The sequence below is a fragment of the Streptopelia decaocto genome (genome assembly GCF_964273445.1).
Source record: "Streptopelia decaocto genome assembly, chromosome: 3".
In the NCBI taxonomy this organism is placed as follows: Eukaryota; Metazoa; Chordata; class Aves; order Columbiformes; family Columbidae; genus Streptopelia; species Streptopelia decaocto.
Window position 1 is genome coordinate 95,997,194 of NC_138656.1, and position 26,238 is coordinate 96,023,431.

A 26,238-nucleotide genomic window follows, 5' to 3' on the forward strand; every position below is an offset into this window, starting at 1 on the left:
GTAGCTTTCTGAAGAAAAATGGAAGTGGTTCAGTACATGGCAACTTGAAACAGCAATACAGGCAAGGTAACCATAAAGACAGGTGCAGATTAAAAAAAGGGGGGATGAGGGAAAAGACAGCAATCAGGTGATGCAAGAAATGTCAAATGTTCTGAAATTGTATGTTTCTCAGCAAAAGAAACAAACACTAGCTTTTCTGAGCTAAAGGACAGATATTTAAGTTCTGTGAAGACTATTCCTGAAGTCAGAATAGCAGCTCTTCAGTCTGGAAAAAAAAGGGCGCAGGGATACAGTAGAAAACTATAAAGGCATTGATGGCAGATCAAGAGCACAGTTGCTCACTGCCTCTTCCAATACTAGGGATTATAGGCAAGGTAGGTAGAATCAGGCTCAAAACAAACAAACAAACAAACAAACCCAACCAAACAAAAAAAAACCCAACCAAACAAAAAACCCCACAACCAACCAACAATACAAACAAACAAAAAACCACACACACAAAACAAAATCAGTGCAATGGGTAATAGACCTGTGCAGCTATTTGCCAGGGAAGGATACTAAAGATGTCTACATGAGCTCAAAGAGAAACTGGACAAGTATGTGGAAAAGAGATTCATTATGGGATACCAATTAGAAAAACCAAAATCCAGAGCTCAGGAAATCTTCTGAACCAGAAACAGTCAGGGGATGGAAAGAGGAGTAATGAAACACATGGTTTTCTTCTGAAAACTCACTAGGCATCTACTTACTGCAACTGTAGAAGGAAGTTCGGCTAGATGAGCCTTTGATCTGAACCAGCACAGATATTGTCACATATTCAAGTGAGGAGACACAGAATTACCTCTTCTCCTTCAAACTGGAAGAGAAACCTGTCTTTCCATGAAGAGGAGAGAGATTTCTCTTCTGCAAGTGTGGATGTTCATTTCAGTCAAAATGACATAGATAAATAATGTTCAGTTTACTTTCCAAATGTCTCCACTTCGGAATTCTGTGCTTGCAACCCTGCTCTAATTTCCAGAACTACCAAACACAGCTTAAAAGCTCATCAAATATCATCTTAAGAGCTGTTCCATGTGTTTTCATCTCTACAGCTCCCACTGGAGTGTTTTTCAGAATAAGACTGCTCCTGTAGTTAGGAACCTTCTAATTCCCATCCTCACCACACCCGGCTTTTACCCAGCTGCTCTTGTGCCAACAATTGCCTGGTTTTGAGCTAAGCTGCAAGCCATCTGACATGTTCACAAGAATGGATCAATGGTCTACTACAATGAAGGAAAGCAAAAGGTCAGATCTGCATCACAAAACATCTATTTAATTTTGTACCTAAAATTCCAAGTTACTACAAATGCGAGAGAACAGAGTTGAAACATGCACACCCATGCTTCAGGTTCTGCATTAGCCAGATAATGTCAAATGAAAATGCAAAGGGATTTTTCTTAAATAGATCACTCACACTGGAAAGAATACAAAGATAAGCACAGATCTGTAAATAACTTCAGCAGTATATTACATAGAATAATGCAAGTCATTTATATAATGAGTATCACAATAAAGAAAAAATAAAACCAGATAGTAATAAAGTATAAAGAAAAAAAACTTACTTCCCAATGTTTTCAGGTAGTGCTTGCAGGGAGATGTCATTTACCGAAAGACACGTTAGATTCTGTAATTCAGGAAAGCTTTCGGGCAACCTATGGAGATATTAATTCAAATCAAGGACTTCCAGCAGAAGCATTCACATTCATGCAATATATACTGGAAAAGAGAACATGTAGTAGAAGACAAGAGTCTATTTAGCAAACAGACACAGAGGGAGGCAGGCCCAGACTGCAGCATGACTCTCACAAAATTCCAAGGATCACAGTAAGAAAAAACAAACAAACAAACAAAAACAAACAAAACAACAAAAAAAAACCAAACAAAAACTACAAAAACACAAAAAACAAAACAATGCACAAAAAAAACCCAAAACAAACAAACTAACACAAAAAAAAACCAAACCACCCCAAATACATGACTTAAAAGCTTTAAAGTTTCTTCTGTTTCAAAGCACAGGTGATGTCCCTGTTTCCTAGCCCCTTTCCTCGCTGCCCCCAGTTTGCAACTTTAAAAACCTACAGGACGTTTTAGACATTTTAACAAATTTTAGAAATCAAACATTTTACCATTATTTTCCTCTATCACCTAGATTGTAAAATAATTAAATGAATTCTTTTTATCCAGGCTTCAGTTACACACACGCTTGCAGCATGGCCATTTTGTATTAGCTACTGGGCTGCTCTTCAATTGCTGCTTTTTGAAGAAACAGTCTGTTCACTGCAAAGACAATGTTCTGCTGTTACAGCATTTCACATTTACTGGTTCACAACTCAACAGCATGTAATCCCTCCCTTCTTACACTATAAAATGCAGCCATATGCAAAACAGTCCCAAAGTTTTCAAAGCCTTTAGGCTCGCTAGCAGCTGGGTTGCACAAAGCAGCTCAGTTTGCAGCTACACAGGAGACAGAGTGGGGTAAAACAGGCAAAGACTTAGAAGAGAAGCTCCCAGCCCAGTCAACTTCTGCTCAAGCCCCAGAGCATGCTAAGCTCAAACTGTATCATTTGGTTTGGTTCCTGCTCTCCCCATCACTCCGCTCAAGGCACATGGTATGACCTGCAGACAACCAGCCAAAAGGAGATGCACCCCTCCAGACAAGTACAACTCTGCACGATGGGGAAAGGGAAAAAGACAAATTACAAGTGAGGGGGCAGGCAGGGAGGGTTTTTCATGTGCTCAACTCCATCCTCCACTGTGTGGCATTTTATGGACCTTATTAACAGACATGGTCAGTATCTCTTAAATGTGAGCTTCACCATAACTATTCATTACCATTTAGGCTCTAACAGGTTTAAGACCAGAGTTAAATGATGTGTTTATCTTTTAGTCAGCCTTGAAGTAGACAGGTACCTGGACTAGACCTGGAGTCATAGAACTATTCTATTCTATCCTCTCTATAGTATATAGTGGACTTCCCATCTAATGTACAATAAACATATCTACTTTTATTAATATAAACCTAAAATCATCTGAAAACAGCTGGAAAAATGGTCTGCCAGCCACTTTTAATGCTGCAGGTTCATCAATGATTGAGTTTGACAGTGAGGCAGCATACTGTATTAGTGGTAGGACATTGATTGGGAAGATCTCCAACTGGCTTTTACGCTTAGAGGAAATAAGGACAAGAATCAATGGCTAAAAAAGTTCCAGGATATCACACTGAAAACAAAATCACTACTAGACTTTCCCCACTCTGCCTGAGAAAATTAGTGTCAAAATCTACATGCTGTTATGTAGATAAAACTGAAATTCTGGATTTCATCACAGAAAATACCTGGCAACCGTGTGTAAACAGCTTCTGGTATCTGTGTTTTCCAACTTAATAAACTGCTTGGGGTGATGTTTTCCAGGACACACATACCCTTTAGAGCCACTTTATCAAGAATTTTTTAAATTCCCTTAAACTGTCGGCAAAGAGTTATGAGATCTATTTCAACCCCATTAAAAAGCCTTTCATCTCTTCTGTTAATTCCACTCAGACGTAGTTGTACATTGCAACTACTGTTTAAGGAAACACATTACTTGGGCCCTAGGCCTTATTCGACACACAAAACCGAGAAGGATAGCTACCGCAATACCACAATTTTTATTTCAATACTACAAAGTGCAGCTCTGACTTTCATGTACTGCACAGTGATGCCTGGGAAAAAGCTGTTCAGTGACTCTCACCACTTGTGTATCTGAACACCAGCTCAGCCTCAGTTTGCTTTACCAGATTTTTGTGGTATTATTATCCTCACTACATAAATGGGCTACAGAGGCACAGGGATTGAGATCACAAGCGTCCCTTTAATGCTCAGAGATGTGACTTTCCAGAGAACTTAGGATGTGCTATGGGTGATGTTCAAAGTGCACTTCTGAAGAATCTCGGCTGCACACGTGGGAGAAGCTGTCTTTCAAAACCAGGAGCAGCTTAAGATGTTACAGACACTCTCCCGTTTGTTAGCTCTCCTGCAGCCCAGCCAGCTCATGCTGCAAGTATTCCTGGCTCATCTCAGCACAAAGCAAAGGAGGTCGGTGAGCACCCACTGTGAACACTCTGGCTTATGTGACTTGCTCAGCACCACAAAGGAGCTCCGCGGCACAGGCTGCTTTAGGAAACGGTTCTCCAAATGGTATTCAAAGGCCTTAATGAGCAGATCGCCTCTTTGCTATCTCCAGCCTCATTTCACTAGATAAATTCCAAATTCTTCAGCAAATAGAACAAAGAAACGTAAACAAAACTCCTCTTCTATACTAGAAATTGGGCACAATCCCCAAGCCTCAGCTCATCAAAACACAGACCGGCAGCAACTGCAGACACACGCAGCACGTTTCTGCCACATGTTACTGCATGTCACTGTGTCCCAATTGATGGAAGGGTGACGAAATGCTAGCCCAAGCTTTAATCATTAGTAAAAGCCATTATCTGCAGTAGCTGATCTAAAGTCTATTCCAAACCATCAGGCACCTGGGTTTGTGCCAGTGCATTCGTGCTAACCATTGCCTTATCTCTCCCAACTGTGAGCATGGTTTTCCTACGCATTTAAGAAGAGAAATGAAAATTATTTAAGAGACAATCAGATTTACATTTTTCCTGCTTGGCTAACAAATTTCACCCCCTCCCAGGAGATGCACATCGCTTTTTAAATCTGAACTTCTGCTGCAGTCCCTGCCAGAGACAGACACTGTTGGCAAGATTTCATAGAGATCCTAGATCACAATTTTTAAGGGCTTATTTAAAATTGTAATTGTTACAGCAAGATTGTAATTCTGGTATGACAAGTACTAAGAAGAAGGTGGAAGTTACCTAGTCAGTGGATTCCCACTGAAATCTGCTATCTGTAGTGCTCTGCAGAATGAGATGCTTTCTGGTATTTCAGGAATATCTGCAGAAGAAGAAAAAAAAAAAAAAAAAAAGTAAAATTGTCAACAACTGTACTTGCAACTACACTGGAATTATTGCCTCATTACATTCAGTAACTTGCTACTGCAAGGATTTATCTTAGCATCTTTAAAGACATTTCAACATGCAAGACTGCTTCATGTCCAAGTACACGGCTATCGCAGCAGAGATATTTTGTGCTCTTTCACATCCCATTTCCCCTCACTGCTCATCTTCCTGATCCTAGACAACTCACCTGTCCTTGGACTGATCTTTACCAGCCTCTGCCCATCATAAAAAGAGACTCTGTGTGCTACGACTGTCCTAAAGAATCAATTAAAATCTGAACCCCTTGTAATGTCATCAATACATGCCCAGTCTGTGGTGGCAGAAAGTACATGGGGAGGGAAAACAAGGGAAGGAAGAAGAGAATGTGCAAGTCTCTCCAACTGTAATATACACTCATGGGAGCAAAACCAGCCTCCATCACACTAAAGCCAGGTAATTTGAAAATATGATTTAAATTGATGGGTCCCAAATACATGCTAATACACTATTTCAGAATGCCAGAAAGTAATCACAGATATTTCTATGTGAAAACAGATTTATTTTTTCAAGTATCTTCAACATAACACATTTACCCACTGAAGTGAGGCATGCTATCTTAAAAACAAAATTATCTTGTGAACCTCTTATATCAAGCTCTGTTTCTATGAAGAGGCTGTGGGTCTTCTGTGTAAGTCCTTGTTTAGGGTCATCAGGATTGAGGAAAAATGAAACAAACATTTTTGGTTTCCTTGTTTAACAACTTAGATTTTCATGATTAATTTTGAAAATAATTTAAAAAAGGGTGAATCTTAAAGTAAAAAACAGAGTTCTGTTTCCAAGTTCTGCTTCTACAGAGCACTGCATCTACTCCATCTCTTCTTCCTGCTGTTCTCATCATAAAGAATATTTTGGGAAATGTCTTAATAGATTTCCCTCATGCAACTGACACCACCGGCTTCAGCAGCCATCAGTGATCTGAACATGTTGAAAAATAACTGGAAATTAGATCTATTCCTACATAGCTGAGTAACTCAGAATTGAGTACCTATGTATTTCAGTCAGCTCTCCTCCCCAAAAGTGGTTCAATGGCAGGAGGAGGGAAGGAAAGTAGAGGAGGGAGAGGTTCATCAGGTTCATCTCTTGCCAGGTAATCTGAGCAAATGCATCTAATTTGAATGATTCCCAGCTCAGAACTGAACCCAGAGCCAGCAAGAACCTCTGCCAAACCCATAAGTCACCAGTTGTGAATGGTCAATAAAAGTAGAGTAGAGGAGCATCTCCTCAAAACTGTCTTCTGTTTCCTACATGAGTAGAAAGAGCTGGATGGAAGAAGGGAGATGGGCACCCTCAAATGGGTTTCACTCCATCCCAATAGGTGCTTCCTCTTGGAAATGAAGCAAATTCCTCTTGCCTATCAAACCCCAGTGCTCCCAGTACACCCACCAGACACAGCTTTGAAAACAGCCAGAGCAGATGGTTCCTAATGATTATAAGTAGCTCTGGAGTGATCTAATCACTAACTCCAGAAATATACTGTATATTCAGAAATATATTAACTGTTACTAAATATCGAAATAATGAATGAGAGCAGTGAAAATCCACATTGTGAGGCATCAAACCACCAAGTTGTGCTTCCACAACACCTAACAAAGCCACAAAGGGAAAGGTTTGCATGGAGTGGTGCACACAGCACAAACAGTTCTCTCAGTACACTTCCTGAAGGACAACAAACTACTTTTGAACATGCACAAACCCTATTGGCCGTCAACAGCAGAGGTTATCTCAAAAAATGGAATAGGTGACTTCGGAGACTGAGTTCCATCAGAGATGTTTTTCTATGTTCTTACCCACCCACTCCTTCTTAACAGCTTTGGTATTTGAGGGGAAACAGTTATCTTTCCCAGAAATCTAACATCAACGAGATAAATTCAGAGTGAAAGGTGAGGTGAGGCCCTTGAGGTTAGAAGGGACAGGTCACGCCAAGTCCCCAGATCAGGATTAGGACAGCTGGCTCCCCTGCAGCAGCTTACCTCACAGAAAGACCAAACCACGCAGCTGGACATCAGCCTGGCACAAGGACCAGAGAGGTACGCGGGTCACAATTCAGGACCCTGTGCAGGGACGTAAGGCCCAGGAGAGCCGAGCCATATGTGGTCGGGTTCCCCAAACCTCTTCACAGTCTTCATTCCATTCACAAGCTCAAATCCACCAGTGATCCAGTCGACAAGTAAATCCTCCATGAAGAACCTCGGAAGTAGCCATGAAGCTACTGCAGGAGTCACAGGGCTCCCAAATTTAAATCGGGGATGCTTGAATAACCAGCCTGTTTCAAAGAGCCACATTCACAAGCATCTCTGCTAACCTCACTTCACTACTCAAAACCTCACACTTTATTCCTCTCATACAGAACGGACAAACAGGTCTGAAGAGTGGCATTTGAGTGACTCAAACAAATTTTAAAAGTATCATTAAGATTGTGTGATTAAATGATGACCTTAAAGTGATAAATTCTCAACCTTAAAGTGATAAATTCCTATAACACTTTAAGTACATAAAAGCATTTGCCTGTCACCAACACTTCAGAAAGTAAAAGCACTGATATCATTGCAGGGACATTGCTCTGCCTTGCAAAACAGATGACATATAAACTACTACTTTTTTTCCTTTTTTTTTTAAATTAAACATTCATGTAGAAGGATTCACTTTTGAAAGGGTGTTCTAAGAAACACAAACAGTACACAGAAATGGAAACCTTCCTTTTCCTTATGTAGAAATATACATAAAATCAAAACAAAATCAAAATTGCATTTACAAACAGCAAAGCTGATGGTTTTATCCATTCCAGTCCCCAATGACTGAGTGATGCCTGCAGAAGACTGAATTTGTACTATAGGATTATTGAAAACAGAGGTCCTGTATGCACTCAATAGACATTGTTACTTCTGCCTTGCAGTACAGCAACGACAAACACTAATAGTGAGCTCTGCGAACCAGCAGCAAGTCAAGAAGTGTGTCATCCACCACCTAGTCTTCACACTGTCCTTCCCTGGATAACCAGCTGGAAAAGTCTTGAAAGGGACATCAATACTTCAAAGCTCCTGAGGGCTCAGGATAACTCATTTCTCTGCAATCAGTGTCCCTAACTTTTATAGAACATATGTACACACCCCTCTCTTTCACATTCAAAAAAGATACATAGTTTCCGTGCATGTGAATCATTCTCTTATGGGGGGCGGGGGGGATCAAAGCTCAAATACAAGTAACTGTCCTATTTTTTTTTGGGGGGGGGGTGGGAAATAAATATATAAATAAATCTATACACATAAAAATGTAACACATATAGAAGAAGATAAACTTAAATCCTCAGTAACAAAGTTTCTGAAACCGATCATGCTACTGATTTCCTCCACCAATGTATAGTTTCATTGCCATACTGCAAATAATTTAACTTATGCTTCTGTATGATGGACTACAAAAAATAGAAAATGTCTTTTCAGCAAAACTATTTGAAATAACTCATTTTAATTGCAAGGCATCTTAACAAGATTTCTCAGGCAAAACACAACCAAGTTATGAGCAGATACTTTGTCACTACATGTGAAGACTCCTGTAACATTGCATTGAACAAATGAATTCAGAAGAGAAAACCAAAAATCTTTTTAGCATATGAAAAAAAATCTGGAGTGATTATTATAGCAGAGAAGATGATGGTCCATAATAGAAGCATTGACATAATAAACTGAAATGCAGTGTAGAATATTAAAATACATAAAGAAGTCCCTCTGTCTCTTGATGGATTAAGCAAGCTTTCACCATTACTGCTGACTACTAGATTTCATTACAGACATTAACACGTCCATCTCTGCCAGTTTCAGCAGCACTAAGGTTGAATGCTTTTCTTGCCACTGCTGGATAACCAGCTCAAATCCTGCTCAAATATCCAGGATTCTTCTAATGCTACCCACTGACGAATGTTCTATGTTTACACGATGCCCCAGATGTTCTGGCATACAGACTGTACAGCATTGCTAATAATAAGGCTATAAACCAAGCATAAGCCCTGTGACATGTGACAATACAAATACACTGGCAGAAAAAAGAAGTCATGCCAGCAGAAGCAGATGAAAATCAAGCTTGGCAGTCACGTACATAAGGCGGCATTTTTCCCCCCCATTCAAAATACCTCTTCAGATGTTTATCATTCTAGTTTGTACAAGAATTTTCTAACACGTGCCTTAAGAGGGAAGTTTGACACTAAGGAAATTCTGTACTGTCTGAATAAGAATATTATTTCTAAAATTCCTTTTATATGGCACTAAAGCATATTTTGTTGACGATTTTTACAACAGCAGTGCTCCTCAATAGCCATTCCCCACTTTTGTTCTTCTGATGGCTGGGAGAGTCAGGGAGAAGACTACCTTCATTTGAACTGATAAAGCCCTTTTAATGGAACATTTTTCTACAGCATTTATAAGAAATTTCAAGAACTGACAGTATTTTTTTGCCTACTGAACGCTACATAGCCAGCACCCTTTACTCATTCTGCAATAGTAAACATAACTTCCAATACCTAATCAATACTGACACAGCAATGGCCAGGAAGGTCCTAGGCTGCCACAGGGCTACCAGACCAGAATTACTCAGACAGTGGACTCTAGCTCAAAAGTGAGAAATATTTTTGCAAGAACTTGGCTGAAGTCTCAGCCATGAGACATGTGCTATGTTCCTGAGGGAGGGTTTACAATCTTTGATAGTCTTTCAGGGAGTAACTCCTGGGTGCTGTTAAATTTTCCAGCTATGAAGGCAACAGAGAGCACTGTGCTTGACAAGTGCTGGAGCTGACACACCACATACACCCCAGAAACAGTCAACTGAATAGTCCCAATCTAGACAGTCATAGCAGAAGGCACACCAACACATACATACAACACAACCACTCAGTGATTAGTAATTCACTAATGTCCTAAACGGTTTATTAGTTTATGCAAAAATTATACCCAGGAAGCCCATTCTAGACTCAAAGACTGGTCCAAGAGCATCTTTCTTATGAGGAGAGACAAAGAGCTGGGTCTGTTCAGCCTAGAGAAGGCTGAGAGGGGATCTCATCAATGTTTATAAGTATCTCAATGGTGGATGTCAAGAGAATGGGACCACACTCTTTTCAGTGGTGCCCAATGATAGGATGAGGGTCAACAGGCACAGAGTGAAGCACAGGAGGCTCCATCTAATCATGAAGAGAAACTTCTTTATTTTGAGGTTGCCAGAGCACTGAAACAGGCTGCCCAGAGAGGTTGTGGAATCTCCTTCTCTGGAAACATTCAAGACCCACTTTGACACATTCCTGTGTGATCTACTGTAGGTGTACCTGCTTTAGCAGGTGCATAGGACTAGATGATCTCTAGAGTTCTCTTCCAACCCCAACCATTCTGTGATTCTGTGAATCCACGCAACATTATCCCCTCAGGAGAGAGATAACCAGCAGGGAACCAGATCTCATCCATCCAATTCAATACACAGAAGAATCTTCCCCCACCTCTTCTCACATAAGTACTATAGTAGATATTGTATCACACACACACACACACAAGGTCTATTAAAGCATTAAGCACTACAGTGCTTGAATGATTTATGAGCCCAGAGGTTCTCTTCTCACTTCCATAGAGGTTCCTCAGTGCCACCCAGCGCAGAGGTCTCTCAGAGAAGACTGCCTTTGGGAAGGCTCTGCCATCCCACTTTCCACCTCCTCCACCTTCCAAACACATGAGGAGGAAACTGCCCAGTTAGTCAAACACCTTGCAAGAAGGAATTTGTGCTGCAAATTTGTTTGACTTTGTGAATGGCTCTTCAGCTGCAAAGCCCAGCTGAGTGGGCTGTTGTCTCACAGCCACCACCACATCTCTCTACTCTCCACAAAGCAGCCAAGTAAAGCTCCCAGACCTTCTGTCTCTGCGAGGAGAAGGGATGGAGGAACGTCACTCATCCTCTCCCTTCATCTCCACATTAAAGTAATGACATACACAATGATCTGACAGGCTTATTTTTTTCTAGAAACTGGGAGATTTTGCTATTAGTCTGAAGGCTGCAGCAATCAACCTCCTTAGGTAAATGTTACAATTTCTGGGGCACAATGTGATAGGAGTCACATAGTTCTTGCAAAGTCTATTGAGATTAAGTGGCTTTTATACAGGTTGTAGCACTTTCCTCTTGAAGCTCTGAGGCTAAAGATATACAAAATGCAAGGGATATGGCTCTTTCAAGACCCATCTTTACAACTTCAAGGAAAATTCACAAACAGGTTTAGGTTGGGTTTTCTCAGCTAAGTCCCTTACTGTATAATTAACAAGAAACTGAAGCAAGGTATGTATCTCATTCCTCCTCCTCACTGCTTCTGGATATGTCCCTCACAAAACTGCATTTCATGGATACACAGGTATTAGACAGTTTACTTAAAAGAAAACTGCATGAGGATATAAAAACAAGCTGGTCTTTGAACAGGCAGATGTGGTAAATCAACAGATTGGCCTTCTCTGCTGTAGAAAGAAGCGGCAGAAGACCAGGAGCTGTAAATTTGAAACAGGATGAAAAGGTGGGGGCAGAACTCAAAGATCAGATCGCAAGGAAACAGCAGTTCCAGGTGAACCAACTGGTCTTCTACCTTTTTAGTGATACATGCAAATGAAGAGTTAAACAAGGCTAGGAGACATTTTTATAAGGATTTCCATCTTGGGCCTCGAGGCTAGCAGGAATTGAATAATTTTAGCCTGACAAGAAAGAAGGAAAAGGTAAAAACTAGTATTCTAACCTATGAAGCTGTGGATGACAAAGAGTGATATGTGTTTTAACAGCAAAGTTACAGATACATTGGATTAATTCTTCAGTAACTTCATAGTCATGGCATCTAACCTTCTCAACAAACAACAACAACAAAACAAAAAAACACCACAAAAAAAACAAACCCAAGCAACTCTGTGGATTCAACAACTAACAAAGCCTGTTTGCAGATCTCTATTTTATGATCTCTAATCTAGATTATCCAGAAAATTAAGTATTTATGTCACTCCCATATAGATTGTCTGATGCTGAACTCTTTAGCTGATACTTCATCATGCCAAAGGTTTCTGTCTCCAACTTGTCCTGCTGATTTAAAATTTAAAAAAATAAAACAAATGCCCAACAATTACCTAACCTCATTAAAAAAAAAAAAAAAAACAAAAAAAAAAACCACACACACAACCAACCACAACACACCTCCAAACTTTCCCCCAAAAAAAACTTCAAAATTCATAGGCTTCTCCTGAATTTGGATGAAGCCAGACACCAGACACCGTTGCTAGATAAGCATGCAAGTACGTCAGCCAAAGTCATCCTTAGAATAAACAGTTAAATCTGGCAGAATATACCATGATGGAAAAATCCACTTTTCTGTAATCCATTTTAAAATAACACCTTCTAAACTTCTCTAATTAGATTATTCCATCATGAGATTTCACTTATCTTCTCTTTCCGAATCAGTCAGCAGTTACAGCTTCTTCCTTCCCCTACTCGAAGGGCCTTGCTTGATGATGAGGTTGGGTCTTTTCTCTCTCACCTTACTTCTCCTGCTGCATACAAAGCTCACCTCCTCCTCCAATTTACCAGCAAATTCATTTCAGTAACACAGATTCACAAACATCAACTCTTCCATCACTTCTTCAAAGTGTGTAAGAATTTTACACATCTGTGGGATTCTGCGGCACTCCAGAATCTAGAAGCAATTAGTAGTCTGCTACTGTCTGCTTCATATATCGACCCCTAAACTTCATGTGTAAGCTTTGAAGATGATAATGTTTTTAAAACACAGGTTTTAAACGAACACCAACGGTGGGATGAGAGATACTACAAATAAAATATGTCACTAGAAATTAGATGTGTCAAAAAAAGAAAAAAGCACCCAGCACAACTGCTAGTAAGCAACCATCTAAAATAGTGAAAAATTCTGTGATCTTCAAGTCTGCAACAAGGCAGCTTTGTTTTGTTTAGCACAAAAAAAACTGACACACACAAAAAAAACCCCACCATCCTGACCCAGGCAAAAGCTGAAGATCATCTGTAGTAGCTCTCTCCCACCATACAAACCACAATAGTCTCTGGTGGGATGTCCCACAGCTTTAAGGTGTTCACTACCAGTGTTGCAGTGAGTGCATTCACAGGATGCTTTCTTGTCCCAGGTAAGACAGGTCTACTGAGGACTAGGAGAGTAATTCTTGCTTGTCCCTAAGTGCTCACCTGGACACAAATCAATTCAGAATACAAACAACATCCAGCAGTTGCATATGTTAACAAAAAAAAGATGCATTTACCAACTATACTGCCTCATAACACAGCTTGCTGGCTTTTTTTTTTCTTGTCCACTGAGCAAGAAAGTGTCAATTCACATTAATTTCTCAGCATTCTGAGTTTTGCTATTTACCACCAGACTTGTACCAGCACGTTCTTGTCAGGGCAGCTGGTGTCAGGCAGAGCAGAGGAGGATTTCACAGCAGAGGTCTCTGCTCGGAGGCCGTGGAAGCGCAGAGTGGGCAGCCAGACCCCAGGCGAGAGCGCGGGGCAGGAGGCAGCAGCTGGAGGAGGAGAGAGCGGGGCCCATGTGGGGCTGCACAACAGGATCAGAAGATTTAGAGTGCTTCTGCCTAATTAGCTTATGTCCTCAATGTAAAATAGCTGGGTCACCAGCCCAGAGTGAACTGAAACAAGTGCTCAAGCCTTTCCTCTGTCAGTATTTCTAGTTTGAAAACAGTGATTATCCTGCTTTTGGTGAGGGAGAGGAAAAGCGGTATGCTCACCTGCTTTGTGGGCTGCAGGGAGGTAATCCTACCTATGCCAGGTGTATCTGTGAGATCACATAGCTGAATGAAAAACAGCAAGCATTAGCATGCATGCGCTGATAGAAACAAGTGAGTTGAAGCCCCAGAAAGCAAAGATTCCACACCGCTCTCCAGTGGCATGGACTGATGCTCCACATGTCAGCTTCCAACCTGCTCACCCGCCCTTCTGAGGAAGCTTTAAATGACTTGTTGAATAAAATGTACCTATCATGCAATACGCAATGAGTGTGGTGTCCTGAGGATGACTAAGAACCCTAAAGAGACTTTTAATTAGGTTGTAAAGCACAGGAACAGAATAAACACTTCAAATAAAAAGCAGTAATATCAAACCACCTGCAACTGAAAGTAGAACAGTTAAATACCGTTGTGGTTGATTTCTCAAAGTACCCTGATAACTGAAGACAAAACAGAAGCTTCTAAATCTGCAACAATAACCCATTTTAGAAGCATGGAAAAGGTAAAAGTGACGCTCATGGAGCATTTGGGACACCGGCCCGCAGCTGCCAAAGAGTGACCTCCAAAATCCCAGACACTGCTCAGACTGCCAGCCATGCATAGCACCAGCTCTCTCCTTACACTGCAGCGTTGTGACTGTTGAGAAGGAACCACCTCTACTGTTAGGAGGATCCTAAAGTGGCACATTTATCTTCTGTGATATCTGTTATCATTTTCACATAAATGATAGCATATTTGCCATAACATAACTGTGTTGAGAGAGGATTTTGGAATGAGAACATCTTGATGTCATAAGACTTGTGTCCAGAACAACTGCACTATCAACGCAGTCTTAAGATCAGTTTCACCACAAACTGCAGAAAGGGGTAGCAACTAATATATCATGTAGTTGGAATCTATCTCTACAGTAGGTATGAAACTGTACTCATTAAACAAACAGTATTATTCTTATTGGATATCAAAGTAAAGAACCACATTGAGATTTTGGTATTAAGCATCATGCAGACGCAAATATTGCTTAACGAGATCTGCCCACACACAGATTTCCTCAGTAGATGCTTCAGTGAGCCCATTGCTCCACAGTGCACAAAGTTAACAGATCTCAGCTCTGCTGGCAGCGGAGTAAGCAGCAGAATTCATCTATGAAGACTATAAAAAAACATTTAATTCTCCCATTGCACACACGCTTGCATCTTTTCCACTGTTTTGAGGCTCAGGGCTTGGACACAAGACCAAACCACAAGGTAACAGAGCACTTCCACAGAGGAACAGCCAACTTGAGTCCCCTCACCTGCTGCCAGCTAGAGAGCTGCCGCACTGAGTGCAAATCTGCCAGTACACAGCGACTGCACTGTGTGACCAAGTCCTTGGTAGGCACGTTCAGTGGAAGCAAGAAGAGCAGCAGTAGAGAAGCCTGCCAGAGTCTTATCACAGAGAGGCAGCAATGTGCAGGCAGACACAGAAGTGCAAGAGGCTCATCTTCATAAGCAAAGGTGTTAGTCTTCATCCAAGAAGGGGATGGGCAGCGGGATGTTCAAATGGCACTCCTGCAGCTAGGAAGGGCAAGAAAGCCACCCCAGCACCTAACACCCAGCAGCCACTGTCCAGTGCAAAAGATCACAGTGATTTTCTTCTTATCCTAAAAGAGCTGAATGAAACAAGCTGCTGACAATCTGTGAAAGCCCTTCCACACCGCATAGGTTAAAAGAAAGTGGGGGGAAGGGGGGCAGGGGTGGCAATTTCTTTCAAATATAAATACTACTATTAAATTAATACTCTCAGAGCATTTTAAGGAGCATGCAATATCATAACAAAAATCTGAATGAGCAGGATCTAATTCTTGTCAAAGGCAAATAGAAAACCCTCTTCTGGGAGAAGAGGGATACTAAAAAGCAATGTATCACCACATCTGCAAGAACACAGTATACATACATAGCATACATAATCCAGTATGCATTAAATAAACTACAGAAATTTTATGCATCGCCCCTCCTGTCTGGAAGAAGCTACAGAACAAGAAAAGCTATTAACATTTTAATGAAGCTGGGATGACAAGGCCCTAAGCTCTAAGAATTCAGCCTCCAGGGGCTGGGCAAAAGAAAAGGGGAGAGGGATTCACTGGAGGAAACCTCTGTGGCATGAGCAGCATGGGCAGCAGCCTGCCACAATTCCCAGGGATCTCCAACAAGTGACATACACTTTGGGAGAGAGGGAAGCTTAAAGTGCCAGCTGAGACACACGGAAAAAAGTGCAGAAATTTGAGCACATATTTCTTCCTTTGGAGACTGCACTTCTTTTCTGAATCACAGGGTCTTTTCAGACTTGTCCTGGAGAGTACCCAAGTGCTGTGGGGAAAGAAAAAAAAACAATAGCACAAAAGTACCTAGAGCAGAATCTCTCTTCTACCACATGGAGCAAACACTTGTGCTGAGACTCAATGCAAAGCACAGGAGCCCTACCCAAACTTCAAGGACATCAAGCAAGGAGGCTCCAGTGACCCAGTGTCCTTGCAGAATTCACCAGCAATGTGAGAATCCAGGAAAAGCTTTACCAAGGCTTGGGGAGCCTGAGGGAACCAGCACTAGTGTCAGACACACAGTAGTTGAGCATCCATCTGGGAAAGGAATACTCCAAGCCTCAGACACACTTTGCCAGCAATTCAAAAGTTCAGGCATCCACTGCTGAAATCTTATGAGTCTGTTTTCTTTAGCCTCAGAACTAGTACAGTAGCTTTTTGAACAACCTAAGACCAAGGGGCAGAGATAAACGGCATTGCCAAATAAGCTTTACAGTGTTCGCCATCAGTATGCTGTTTTCTTAGCACAGTTTCCCTGCCTTCTCATACTCCCATCCTTGATTCAGCCATTCAATTTTGCTCAAATAACAGCTTCTGCCAGACTAGAAAAGCACAGTGGGGATGCTTCCTAGGAAATCTGCATGAACACATGACCTTGCAGAGCCATCAGGAATAGCATCAACATGCAAATAATCCAGGAAAAGTATAAAATTATATGATTCCTAGCCTTACCCAAATCCTTCTCTTTCTGCACCACTAAGGCTGCCACCTTACCCTCCCCAGACTTTTCTCACATACACGCAGGAGCATGAAGTTTACATCCACTGCAGAGTTTTACTTATAAGGATTTTTGTAGTTCTCAATTCACTTATTAACCAAAAACTGCTTAAAGGATTAATTATGTAGAACATTTTTAACATATACTAGCGTGTCTCGAGCATTTTAAAACACTTGGGAGTTTAAGAAAGCCACATCTGAGAGATTCCCTGTTCACCCTTCCTGAGTGCCTATGAACTAGGGCAACTTACACCACATTGCATGGGCACGCAGAGCGACCTCCAAAGAGTCAGGAGGGATCCTGCCTCGGGCACCGATCCCACCTCCAGATGTAACACCTCACCTCACCACTGCATGAGGGGCAGCTGCCCACGACAGCTGGGAAATGCACCCACATCCATAGGATGAGAAGAAATGGCGGGTTAGGATCAGATATTAGGAAAAACTTCTTCACTGAAAGGGTTGTCAGGCACAGGCCCATGGGAGTAGTTGAATCACCATCTCTGGAGGTGTTTAAAAGATGTATAGTTGAAGTTCTCAAGGACATGGTTTAGTGGTGGACTTGGCAGTGCTAGGGTAACAGTTGGACTCGATGAACTTAAAGGTCTTTTCCAACCAAAATGATTCTATGATATACCCATCATCTCACAGAGTTTCAAGGATCATACACTGACCAAGGAATTAGAAAGTATGAGAGAGGAAGACATGTTACCATTTTATCATGAGATAAATGAAATGGAAGTACTCTGTTTATTCAAAACCCTTTCCTGCTCCTCCTCCTGTGATGAGAGGTTAAAATATAAAGGCTGTCAAGGTTTAAGGCACAGGCACGGCAGCAATAAACCGTGTCAGACACTCCCTGTTACTCCCTTTACCTCCCACCACCCCTTCCTTTAGATCTGAAAGATGATTGGAAGGATAAGGAGGACGGAAGAGAGACTTAGACTTCAAGTTGGAGAGTTTTAAAGGCTTTTACTAATGCTACTAATAAATAGAGAATATATATACAAAATACACAAAAGCAATCTCAAGTGCTCGATGTGGAGCTGGCGTCACTCCAGCAGCAGAGCTGGGTGTGCGGAGCTGGCGGCTGCTGCAGCTGCAGCTCAGGCCCCGGAAGTCACGGGCGGGACTGCACAGCAAACCCGAACCTGGTTGCGGGATGCAGGGCCTGAGGCCTGTAGGTCACAGACAGACAGACAGACAGGGTCCTCTCCAGATACCGGCCACGGTCGAAGAGAACCTGACCCTCGTGATCACCCTCTTATATAGGGGGTATGACGATTATGGGATGGAATACTCAGTTGATCCTCAGTTAGTCAGTTCTAGGCACCTGTTCCATCCACCCCTCCTCAAACATGCCCCTCTCACAACGGAACTGGGGAAAACTTACCAGTCTTTCTTAGCTACCATAGTAATAAATCTAAACATGAGCTTCTTCAGCATTCCGTTGGTCTCTTATCAGCACCGAGTACAGCATCCTAGGAAAAATATGCAGGCTAAAACTCAGAAAAGGACAGCCACCTAGAAGAACTTAGCTGAAAGAAAAAAAATCGCTAAAAGAGAATTGGTCTTTTTTTTAAACAAAACCAGGACAAAGGCCTACTCCTGCACAGAGAACATTAAATAAATTTATGATTGCATTTTTAAGCTCTTGAGTAAACAGAATGGCCAGAACTGAAAGCAATTAGTGCACCAAACCAGACAGCTAAAATAACAAAAAACACAGAACAATGATCTCTTATTTCTCAAGTTCAGATGTCACCATCACACTTTCCTATTCATGCAGCATACTGCGTTTTGAAAAGCTGTGCTGTTTTTCTCTGTCTGAAAGGAATACAAAGAGTTTCTTTTTTTATTATTTTTTTAAGTACTTTGGTAGTTAGAAAAACAAACACTGTTGGAGTGCAAACCACTGAGCAGAAGAAACCTTTGGCAGTTTAAGAACCTGACATATTGAAAGGTGGGTTCAAAATACAAAGCTAAGAAATGAAAATATTGTAAATCTCCAAAAGCTTATGTGAGAATTCCCCCTGCAGCATCCCAGATGGTGCGTGTTTTGCCTTTTAATTTGAAGAGCCGCGAGACAACCATAACATGATCAAACAGCGGAAAGTACTATCAGTCATCTTCCGCCACAGCCCCCCTGCACCACCTTGTGCGGTGCATTTTTCATTTGAAGAGTCAAGTCGTGCAATAACTGTGACGTGATTAAGCAGAGGGAAGAAGCATCAGTCACCTTCTGTAATGAACTGTGGAGAAGAGAAAGTAATGCAATAAAATGGGCAATTAACACTGAACCTTGGATATAGGAAAGCAACTGCCATCTGCACTAGTCAAACCCGTCACTTGAGAAAACACTTCCTTGTGCAGTAACTTCTAATGGCACACACACATCTACCCAGCCATAAATGTTCACACCATCTGTTCTCGTTACAGTCGAGTTCTCAAGCCAACTTCCAAGTCAGGCCGAGGAGAGTTCACATGGCTCTGATCCACCAGCTCTTTTGCAGCTAGTTATTCATTTGCAAAGAGAATCACTAAGCCAGAGTGTTTCCTTTTGTATAAGGTCTGTCACAGACAGCACTCAACTCAGCCAAACTCGGTAGCCAAAATACCAATTAATGCTCATGTATTTCTAAAATGTTTTAACCAATGCATTTCGTCTCTCAGATTTTTTCCCAGTTTTCTTCTTTTACAAGGTTTTGTAAATGTGCATTAAATTATACGGTTCACATAAATTTTTCAGCAACTGCCTGGAGATTCATTACGCTTCCTTAATTATACTATCAGATAAAGATGGCATTAAAAACACCAAACAAAGGAAAGATCCAAATTTCAGCTAGTTATAGGAACGTGAAGTGGTCACTGAATATTTCTCAGTGGCAAAGCGTCCATACAAAGTTAAACCATAAAGGAAAAGAAGGCTCCCCATTACGCTATTTCTTCTATTAAATATTGTTACCTCCCTCCCTTATTTACAAGGTTACCCAACCTTGCTCTCTGCCACTCCATCCATCACACCTCAGAGAGCATTTTGTGCATATCTACTGCATATAAGGAAGCAAAAATAGCTGACATTTGCTCTAATTTGGTAACATGCTGTTTCTAGATCACTGGGTCATAAGGCTGCGCAAAGGTGACCCACCAGCCCCCGAAGTTCTTGCAGAACTGGTTCACCAGGCCACACACACACACAAAATTAAGAAAAAAAGTTTTCACTCCATTACAGCTCAGAAAAATATAAGCAGCAAACAGTACAACCGAATTACAAATCCATGTGTTTTCCAACAGCATATTGTAAAAGTTTCTCCCAGCATCTTTTTCTGAATTTATCTCTGCAGGCAGCAAACAGACTGAATCTTCTTCCAGAAGTACAACTAGAAATACCAGCATTCTGCCTCTTGCTTAGCACAGGTTAAGGGGAGAGCAGAGATAAGGGACTGGACTTCTAACCCATAGGCAGCCTTTTTTTGGTCAGAAAGGAGCTGTTTGGTTTTTGTTTTTTTCTTAAATGCTAGGCATTTCAGAGAACTTGGGGAAAAAATAGATCAACATCTTGACAGATACATAAAAACAGGATGTAAAGCATTCTTTAAACTGAAAAATAGAGCAGGCTCTCAGAAATGTAGAACTATAGGCAAGCATTATTTTATCACTATGTTTCCATCATCAGCTCTCCTCTGCTCTTTCCCTCCTCCTTGTCTAGAACTACAGGCAAATCCATGAATTACATGGAAAAGCATTCTGCAGGACACAAGACAGCAACTTCAGAGACAGAAAAACTCCAATAACCCAGTTTTATGGACCACGTCACAGGGCAGTATAGAATCAAATAAATTAACATTGGAGCTTACCATTTCGAGACAAATCAAGTTCCACCAGCTGCATGAAATTTGCTATTTCTGGAGGAAGCCGCTGGATTTCATTATCGCTAAGTCCAAGTTTCCGTAACTTCACAAGCTGGAAGAAAGGCTGAGAGAAAGAAAAAAATTCCACATCAGAAAAACTACTCACGTATAAGCATGATAAATGATAAGCAATAACTTGACGCTGCTTTCAAAATTTGAGCTAACTAAAGTTATTGCTTAAAATCACTTATGCAGACCTCTTTCAGAGCTTCATCAGAATGAACACTTTGTTTTACATGTAAACAGAGTATAATCTGTTTTACCTAAAATGAAAATTTATTTTTACAAAAAGCCATCTGTAAAGCTTGTTATTAAAGATCACAGTACACAGGCACTAGTGAAATCCAGAGTGCCTGCTTCAAAATCATTGATGGGTGAGGTTACCCAGCAGGGTAATTAAAAGCATCCTAATTATACACCGGGGCTCATTAGGAAGTTAATACAGAGAGACACTTCAAAAGGACGATCCATAAAACCCACAGAGAAGGGCTGCCAAGGTGTTCTACGCTAGCGACCAACTAGGTTACCAAGCCAGCCTCCCTCGGGAAGACTTTCCAGCCTCACACATCCTCTGCTCCATCGCCCAATTTCAGAAGGACTAATGAAAGTTGAGTGGGATAGACATTATTCCAGGTCTCCACAGCTTGCACAGGAACCCAGCCCAGCCGTGTCCCTATGGCAAGGACGTGGACATGCAACACAGACAGGCTGCTAACCGCCCCTGCCCTCAGCTATGGTCTCAGAGGGTCTGGCACCCCCCCAAAACAAAACCATCAAAGGACACGGGCCCAACTGCAAGCCAGGTCAATGCCAGGCACTGGGAGCAGCCGGTGACTGGAAGATGAAACGGTCATTAAAAACCTCTTAGGATGCAGGCACCCCTAGGAAAATTGGAGAGCCCTTAGCTCATCAGAGCTTTCCTCTTTTCCAGGCAGGCCTTTGAATTAGAGTGACTGCAAGTAGTGAGGGTTCGTGCAGAATTAAATGACTTAATGCACAAGTCATCTTGACCATAACTGACCGAACTCCCCAAGTTCTGGGCCCCAGAACTGCTCAGGCATTTTTGCCCAGCAGTCACAACCTCTGCATCTCTCCCACGTGCGGCATGCGTGTGTGCCTGCAGCCTCATGGGTTCTGCCCCTCAGGGAAACAGGAAGGTGCTAGCAAGTTTTGGATATCTACTTACGTTGAATCACTTGCAATCCTTTCTTGGAAATTAGCATATTTTATTATTATTTTTACTTTTTTTTGTTGTTTGTTTGTTTGTTTTATTAGGTGCTGGAGTGTGTGCTCTGAATGTCACTCGTTTCTACCTTGGATTGACACAAGAACCGGCAGCAAAACACACATGGTACTAGCAGACAAGGTAAAAACATGGTCTTGTGAATCTGCATTGTGACACAGGTTTTCAGTCTTAGTTTGAGCATCTTATGCCCAAGATCATAAATCAGGTTTTAAGTGCAAGTTTTTCCAACATCAGGACCAGTCTTTTCAATAGACGTCGTTGTTTCTTGATGCAGAAGAATGAAACATAACTGAAATTAATGTGCTTTCCCTCAAAAACATGGTTCCTTTTAGGGAATAAAAATGACAGATCTTTAAAAAGTTTATAAACACTTGGCAGTCAAAAGATGCACCAGACCTGAATGCAAAAATTCAGAGTAATTTTTTAGTTAGAATGGCACTTCTTCCCTTTGCGCCCAAGTATTAGAGGCCTTTGGTAACAGAGTTGAAATTGTAACTATTTCACATTTGTAGCTCCCTAAAAACATACATTACAATTAAAATAGCCACAAATGTTTTCTTTAATCCTTCCTTCACCTCACAAGATCCATAACTGCATTTTCATTCATTAACTTTTTTTTTATCTTTTAAAACAAATGCATCCCTTTTGCCAAATATTTATTAATATGACTAAACCAAGAATCCATCACAAACTTAGAAAAGCACTTAAAGATCCTTTTGTGAAAACACAGCAGGACTACACTCCAAAGAAGAGATCTCAATTTCTCCTAATACTGTCCAAAGTAAATACTTGCCAAAAAGTGTTCATCAGCCAGTGTGCAGCTGCTAGACTATATGACAGTTATAAATATTGATGTTCCACTACAAATCTTCTCATAAGCAACAGCTGTCCTTGCTAGAGATGCTCTACAACGGCAAATGAGAAAAGACAGGAAGACCATGGTTAAAAGACAAGAGGAGCACGGTTAAAAGACAAAAGGGTCATCAAAAAGCTACCAGGAGCTGGGCATCCCTAGGAAGGTTTGAAGGCCCTCAGGCCCTCACCGCACCACATGTCAGTGTTATACAGATTTATTAAACGTGCAGAGCATGTGTGCAACAGACAAAATTACACAACAGTTAAAGACAGTCCTGTTTCTTTGACTGACTGCTTAAAAGAAAAATGAATCGGGAGCTTTATTTCTAGTTTGCATAACAATTTTTAATGAATGACACCATTTCCTAGATAAAATCAGAAAATGCTGTTACGTGAATGGCATTTCTTTGAACTTCATGTTTGTTTCTTCCTTTAAACTACAGAACTCAATTTCTCTTGCATGTTTAGTACATGCTACTCCCATTGCAGTAACTATTCTTCCTTTATCTATGGCACATCATTAGTGCTCTAAAGCACTACTGGAGGGGCAAGCACATCCTTTGTGCCATATTTGTTTTACCCGTCAAAAAGACCACAGGGAAGAAACAGAATTGTTTTACCCGTCAAAAAGACCACAGGAAAGAAAAGAATTAAGAGCTTACTGAATAGAGTTCAACAAATGTAAAACATATATATATATATATATATTTTAAAATCTGTAATTTCTTAAATATATGCCAACCAGAAATATGTTCCTGATTCAATATATCAGACACAATTCAGCCTCTATTTGAAAATCTCCAACATGAACCACGGTGCGATGGGGTTGCTGGCCAGGGCACTGGCATCCACCCAGCACACTGTCATAGTGGGTTTTGATTGCTGACCCAACATCTCTGCAAGGATTTTGGCAACACTTTTAATGCTGCTCAGTTTAGCCAGCCTAATTAATAGCGCTTCGATGAGGCAAATAATTCCACGAGCATCAGCACTAAAGAAGCATACAACTTTCTATGTGGTGGCAATTCTGAACTTTGAATTGAAGCTTTTCCTGCTATCACAGAATTTACAGAGGTTTCTCTTACATGGGTTTTCTAAGAGCATACATCTTGAATGGTGCCCTTCTCTCACTGGAAAACTAACCAAGTCTCTCTCTTCCACCTAGCCACATACTATATTTTTTTAAAAAGTTCATTCTGACAAAATTGGGTCGATGTGAGCCAGCGGAAGGAAAAAATAAAAGAGATGAGTGCATGACTCACTGAAAAGTATAAACAGACAGTGTGATTCCACAGCCCTCATTTTTTATACTTTTTTTTTTTTTTAAAGAATATCACTACAACTGGCACTCTATTCTAGAAATAAAAGCTAACAGAATTAAGTCAAACTAGTAGGATTGATAGAACTCAGTATTTTCTCTCATGAAAGTGGCCAAAACAACATGTCATCGCTTTTCTTTCAATAGTCCGCTCCTGCAACAAAACCAGAAATGCACGAGAATCTTTGCCTGAATGTTTCAGCACCTTTCCTGATGCTGGGGGAAGAAACAACCACAAAAACCCCACACCAACCTGGAAATAGATGAAAACAATAGGCAATTGAAATAAGAACCACAGGAGGGCACAAAGACCTACTTGCAGTTAATGTTCAAGGGGAGGAGCAACACCCCCTGCTAGAGCCTTTCCAGTGATAGAGACTTATCAAACTCCAAACCCACTTGGCATAGGTAGAGTAACTAACTGATTACTGTGTTAAACAAAATGTTTCCATAAAAAGGTCACTACGAGCAGAAAAGAAAATGAAATTTAGAGACACTAATGAAATCTGCTGCCTAAGTTTCAAGGTTGGCCAGCATGAGCAGCAGAAATAAGAACACGAGGGAAAGAAGGAAGAAAGCTGCAAATTAACTCTAGTTTCTGAATTGTATTTGCACAGGGCAGATAGACAGATATATCTGGGTTGCGCAGACACTTGAGTTGTTGCTGACAAGCTTAAAAATTGGTGAGTACTTGCTCTTATGTCAAGTTTCCCTTAGACATCAAAATGGATTTTCGACATATGCATGCTGCCTCAGCTGCTAAAGCTTCTTCAGGAAATTACTGTTTGGTATTCAAACAGGAATTAAGTAAACTACCAAGACACAGTACATTACTATGTCCTGTTTCTTAAACACCATCTCTTAATATATTTATTTCACCCATTTTGCAAATCTATAACTGATATCTGTGCTTTAGAATTAAAAAGTGACACATGGTAAACATAACTCCTAATTGCATTCCTGCCTCAAATCTTACTTCAGGCTTCATTTTCTTCTCCTACATTGTAAACAAAAATCAATGGGGAAAGCATTCACGTTATTTGTTCATTTTCATTCACCAGCTAACGTGTCCTCCTTCAGTTGACAGATAAGGGAAACTGCAATCAGTCCTTCCCCACCCTTTTTATACTGCCTCAAAGACCTCAGAAAGAAAAAGGTCTTTCTTCAGGCAAACACAAGCAGAAGCTGCAATTCATTCTTGGTAAGCAAAGCAGTCAAAGAGATAAGGCACCAAATCTGTGAAATAACCCCGCAGCACGGCTGACACAACACTCTCCAGCTCCCCAACGAGGTTCCCAGTCACTAGATGATAGAATCACCTGCTTCTGGCCCCTAGAAGCTGGGGGTTTTTGTCTGCACTGTTGCATGGCTTCAGCAAGAGAGCAGGGGAAACCCAACCTTTTTTCAGGTGAACACACTGCTTGGTGGTCAGGACGCTACAAGGAGAATAAGGATTAAATAACATAAGGCGGAAGCAGCACTGAATTCAAGCGTTCTGCTTCCTGTGATGTGTTTGATAACTGGGCTCTCCTACAGGTGTACATACAAACACATTCTGCCCATTTGTCAGAGGGCAAAGGCGAAGAGGGAAGGGTGAGCTTTTCCTTATTCCCTCCCCACCTCCTCTTGTAGAAGTCATAAACTCTCTGAAAGACCATGCATAGAGTACACTCAGTGTTAAGGATTTCACAAGGAGAGGGCACTTGCACACCCTCCACTAACCAGTGGGATTTCAGACATTAGTTACAGTCCATGGTCAACCACACCAGCCTGGAGCTGACGGGAAACACGGCCACGCTGACACCCCCAGTGAGCTGCAACGCACCCTGCCCTGCAGCCAAGTCACAAGGCGCTCCCAGCCAAAAGCCACAGCTAACTTGTAAACAAAAAACTCTTTCTAGGATGCAACCCTGTACATCATGGTCTTAAAATCTACCCCAGAGACACCCACCAGTAGCAGAAGCACTGAGGAAAACCAGAAAGAGCACTCAAAGGGGACACCTTC

The 26,238-nt window shown here is 41.3% G+C and overlaps 1 protein-coding gene across 2 annotated transcripts in view; it reads right to left on the reverse strand.

Annotated features, from left to right (window-relative positions):
• The window catches only part of LRRC1 (leucine rich repeat containing 1), a 71,644-nt gene that overhangs the window by 35,822 nt on the left and 9,584 nt on the right, over window positions 1-26,238 (reverse strand). For both annotated transcript variants that reach the window (XM_082049286.1, XM_082049285.1), the window contains exons 2-4: window positions 20,761-20,878; window positions 4,889-4,967; window positions 1,602-1,691 (exon numbers count right to left, since the gene is read on the reverse strand). In XM_082049286.1, coding sequence (XP_081905412.1) covers window positions 1,602-1,691; window positions 4,889-4,967; window positions 20,761-20,878 — 287 coding nt within the window. The remainder of the gene's footprint in view (window positions 1-1,601; window positions 1,692-4,888; window positions 4,968-20,760; window positions 20,879-26,238) is intronic.